Below are 4,705 nucleotides of genomic sequence, written 5' to 3'. Positions count from 1 at the left end.
GCTGTGCAAACTATTAGAGAACAGCCGCGTTGTTATCGTGGGTCAACGAGAGAAACTCCAGCGGGAGACCTAAACGAGCAATTATTATGACGGGCGGAGTAAGTTAGATGCACGTTCCTTTCTTGTACAACCGCTTTTCACGTTTAATTATTCATCGCGTTTGCCGAGAATCTGGCGGTCTCAGCTCGGTTTAGTATTGATTAACCTCTTGTGGCACCGTGGATTTAATCACCGTTTGCGGATCCTTGTTTAGAGTTGCACAGCCAATTGCAACGCTGACACGTTTTCTTCGAGGCGAGCTTTGTAACGTGGAAATTACCGAGGGTAATTTGTGCTTTGGAAATTAGAGTCAACTGTTGCGTTGAATTTTCAATTGAATTTTTTGCGTACTTTATCTTCAAGCTGTTAATTGTGTAAGACGAGTTGACTTGGAATACGATAATTTATTTACTTATCTCGACTTTTGGCTTGATACATCTTGTAGATCCGTGAAAATTTCTGAACTCCTGCAAGTTCGTTTAAAAGTTGTCTCTGTTAGTCGAATCTGAATTTCAAAAGAGTTCGCGAACTTTTGAATCAGCTTAGTAGGAAGGACGTGTTTCATGAAAGAGAATTTTGTTTTATCACAAAATAGAGTTTATCGTCGTTCCAAGAAATTTATTTCAGTCGCTAATTCGTATATGGTTTCTCACTGTACGAATCAGTCGAATGGCGAATCTTTGTACAAGAGAGAACAATGGAATTGGGGAATCTTTGTACAGGAGAAGCTCGATGATCCACGTGATTACACGTTTAATAGTGCGACGTAACGTATTGATGAATCACTTTGATAGCCTCGAATGTCTCGGCGCCAACAGCTTTGATCTCTGACGGTGGTAATAGGAATCCCGATTTTCCACCTGGTAATTCGTAAGTGTATGACAAACTCACGTCTGCTTTGGCCATTGCCCAATCATCGCTGCCTCCTGCAGCTGGATCTGGTTATTTCAAAGATTAACGTAAGATTAGTATTTTCAGATTTCAATGAAACGGTCATTTCTGAAATATGTTAGAAACTCACAGAGATGGTTAGCCGAGGTTCCATAAGTGTACTTCGTTTGACGAGATTTAGCGATTGCTTTTGCGCAATCGCTGGCAAGATTACGCTAAAAAACCAAACGGAAATAACATCGAGGCTCGGTATAAAGAAATTATTTGTAAGAAACATTTACTAACCAGTTCTGGTTCGTTGGCAGGCACTTTGGATGTGAAGCCCCATGGATATAAAATGTACTGAAAGAGTAATATTTAATTAACTCACCGATAAGTAACATATTAATTGCACAAAAAGTTTGAGCACTTTAGATATCGAGTTCACGAAAGGAAATAGAATTTCAGATGTTCCGCTATTCTCTATGTTGAGAAGTAATTTTCGGCAGTACTTTGTAAGAGCTTATGGCAGAGGAAAACGTGACCAGGAAACCAGAGTTTGCTTTAAAGTTTCCAAATTTGTTCGGAACTTTCGGATAATTAAATTAGCATTTTTCAGCGTTCTTCCATTTTTTTTAAATATCCGTATAAAAGTTTGAATAATCACCTGGCCGTAAGAGTGGAACGAAATGTAGGCCTTAATTTGTCCTTTTCGTGCTAAAATAAAATCTCTCATGTGCTGCGTTTCCGGCTCGGAGAATGCTTTAGGGCCGGCGTAAGTATCGCTGCATGGATTGTTCGACGCGCCAATTGCTGCGAACAAAATACACATTTTTTTTAATTAGTACGAGTAGTACGAATAATTTCTCGTAAACTTTGTCTGTTTTTTTTTTTCGGTTTTTTTCGTTGCAACAAAAATACGAGAAAGGAATGAGTAAAAATTGTAGGAGAATGACCAATCTTCCAAGCGAATAGCAGGTTACGCGTAATGTAATGAAAATTTTTAAAACGCCTCGAAATTTCCCCGCGACAAGTTTAATACGAGAAAGTGCTGCCACGAATTTTCCGTGGCAGGGAACTTTCAAATGGCAGGACGAATTAGAGGTATCTCAATTTAGAGACTCGCAACTCCGCCGTGGTGGCCTCTGTTCGTCGCATTTCACCAACTTATTTGCTTGAAATTCAGTACATGAGAAAAATTAGAGTTGAAACGGCTCTCGAAATAATTTCCCGATCCTGGAGGTTCCTTAAGTTAACGAGACAGACTGACTTTTATTTCTTGCATTATGAAATTAATTAAACGGAGCATTTTCTGATGCTTGAAAAATAATTTGAAATACATATTAATTCTGGGCGTGCTAAAATTTTTCCTTTAGGATTTCTTGCAATACGAAAATTGTCGATCTAGTAGATGCACCTCCTTCGACAGAAAGGACACATTTCAAATGAAACTACAAATGACAATTCTAAATTAACCGTCGATCGAATTTCGCAGATTTCCAAATTAGCCAAGAATAAAATTTCCAATTTAGCCAAAAATAAAGTTTCAAATTAATTAAAATTTTGATCACTGGTAAAAGTTATTTTTATCTCCTATAAAAAGATCAGTTCAGCTTTAATCATCGGTGTATATTAATGTACGTCATTTTCCAATTGCAAGTCAAGATCGGCGTCTCGAAATTATCGTTCCGACGTTGATAGCGCGACAGCGAAATCCGCGTGGACATACGCCCTAGAATAACGCAGACTTCTCGAAAGTCAGCGTGTCGGATAAAGAGTGAGAGAGAGAGAGAGGAGGGAGACCGAGGCAAGTAACAACCGTCCGGTAACGAGCAAGTTTTTATCGCGCTCAATCATAACTTCAATGAAAACGCCGCACAATTGCTCTCCAAAGAAAAGTTTGAGAGTGCAATAGTTGTGAGTTAACCGTATAACACAGTGCCGCTTCCTGCGATACGAAATTGGGAACGTGTTAGCTAACAACGCGCTCTTCACTCCCGCGAAATTATTTGCAATAGAAATTTCCCCCGTAGCAGACCGTTTCAACGAGATACCATTGTTCCAATATTTGATAGAAAACGCGGTACATAACGAGTCACGTTCATAGAAAATTATAACAACGCTATCCATCGTCGTCGTCGAATTTAGATTGTGACTGATTTCATTGCCGGTACAAATACTATTTAGTCTTCTTACAGATATCGACGATGAATTATCTTCCGGTTTTACTCTAATCCTTATCGTCGAAACATTAATTTGTCTCTTTAATAGACACCGTACGTCGATAAGAAAACATTGACATTTTTAATGGATCGATTTGTAAGATCAAAAAGTGCAAACAAAAAAAAAGAGGAACTTACCCATCCATTCCATGTCGTAATTTCGATTTCCATCGACGCCACGGCAGCTCGATCCTCGACTTGACCTCGTTTTTCTCCATAAACGATTCTAAGATACGCGTAAAAAAAAGAAATAGTACGTAATTTGAATTTTTCTCAGATTCTTCGTCAGGGTGAGAGGATGAGATTTTCGAATTGAAATTACCGAGGATGAGCCGTGCGTGAATGCATAACCATCCGGGTTCAAAACAGGCAGGATGTACCAGTCAACGTTTGTCAAGAGGACTTTGTGGTTAGCCACGATCTGATCTATTATATAAAGAGCTGTCACCGGAGCGATCCATTCCCTAGCATGAATTCCGGCATCTATGAAAATAGCTGGCTTATTTCGGCCACCGTTCGACAGCTTTAGAACTTTCATCGATCGGCCTTCATAGGAATTACCTATGGTAATTAGCGAGGCTATGTCACCATGAGTTCTCGTTATGTAGTTGAGATAGTCGTCCACCTGTGAGAAATTTAAATAGCATTTTTGTAAGTGTCGTAATTATAGTTAAAGTATCGACGATTTCTCGTGCGAAATTAAGTTGAAAATATAGATCAGGATTTGTGCCTATGGAACTTGTTGAGACAATTGAGTTTCGATATTCGTTAAGTACATGCTTAGTATTCGATATACTGAAATATGGAAAAATGAATTCGTAATATAACAGTTAATATTAATCTCTCTTTTATATTTTTAAAATTATTATTTAACCCTTTCAGTTTGTTTTGAAAATTTGGTCACGCTGCGCTCTTTGGCGACTTTTGGCACACTTTCACCTTAATTTAATTTAATAAGAGAAACGTAAAACCGAAAAATTTTTTAATTTAAGAACGCCAACGTGAAAGAGTTAATAAACAATTATGATTTCATAATAATAGAATTTAATAACGAAATATTATAAGCAGAAAGTTGATTCATTCTTTTAGGAAGTATAATGATGAAACGTCAATTTTATCGATTATTACGAAATGCAAGATAAGTGTCTTTTGATGTACTCACTTCGTTGTTATTAGGATAGAAGGTAAAAGACAATTTTCCTGAAGAAGCATACTCTTCCTGCAGTCTTGCTTGCAATCTACGCTCAACTTCTTGCGTGATACGTTCTTCAATGACTTCTTCTTGGACGTCATTAATCGTGACCGTGTAATTCATGCCATAATCATTCAGAAGTTCTTTAAACATATCCAGATTTTCTGCTGTCACTAGAACGTCCACGACGTTTTCGGTCATTCTCAGGAAATCGAAGCCAGGTACGCCTGCGAAATTTTTCAACAGGAAAAATTGGTCAAGCGTGTCGTAGGAAATAGAGAGACTCTGCATCCTGCAAAATATTTTAAAAAACAAAGGTATTTTTTATTCCGATAACATTTTTATCCTTAGATACAATATTTTTTTTTATTTATAAACTTTA

The 4,705-nt window shown here is 37.7% G+C and overlaps 1 protein-coding gene across 1 annotated transcript in view; it reads right to left on the bottom strand.

Annotated features, from left to right (window-relative positions):
* Positions 1-448: 448 nt before the first annotated feature.
* The window catches only part of LOC108578824 (carboxypeptidase B-like), a 4,660-nt gene continuing 403 nt past the window's right edge, over positions 449-4,705 (bottom strand). Inside the window, exons 2-8 of the mRNA XM_017942224.1 lie at positions 4,294-4,615; positions 3,454-3,756; positions 3,270-3,357; positions 1,577-1,722; positions 1,216-1,272; positions 1,061-1,145; positions 449-977 (exon numbers count right to left, since the gene is read on the bottom strand). Of these exons, the coding sequence (XP_017797713.1) occupies positions 793-977; positions 1,061-1,145; positions 1,216-1,272; positions 1,577-1,722; positions 3,270-3,357; positions 3,454-3,756; positions 4,294-4,615 (1,186 nt within the window). The 3' untranslated portion in view covers positions 449-792. The remainder of the gene's footprint in view (positions 978-1,060; positions 1,146-1,215; positions 1,273-1,576; positions 1,723-3,269; positions 3,358-3,453; positions 3,757-4,293; positions 4,616-4,705) is intronic.

This window comes from Habropoda laboriosa, unplaced genomic scaffold (genome assembly GCF_001263275.1).
Source record: "Habropoda laboriosa isolate 0110345459 unplaced genomic scaffold, ASM126327v1 scaffold62, whole genome shotgun sequence".
Taxonomy (NCBI): Eukaryota; Metazoa; Arthropoda; class Insecta; order Hymenoptera; family Apidae; genus Habropoda; species Habropoda laboriosa.
Note: the sequence above shows the minus strand (reverse complement) of the source record. Positions and strands in the feature narration are given on the sequence as shown.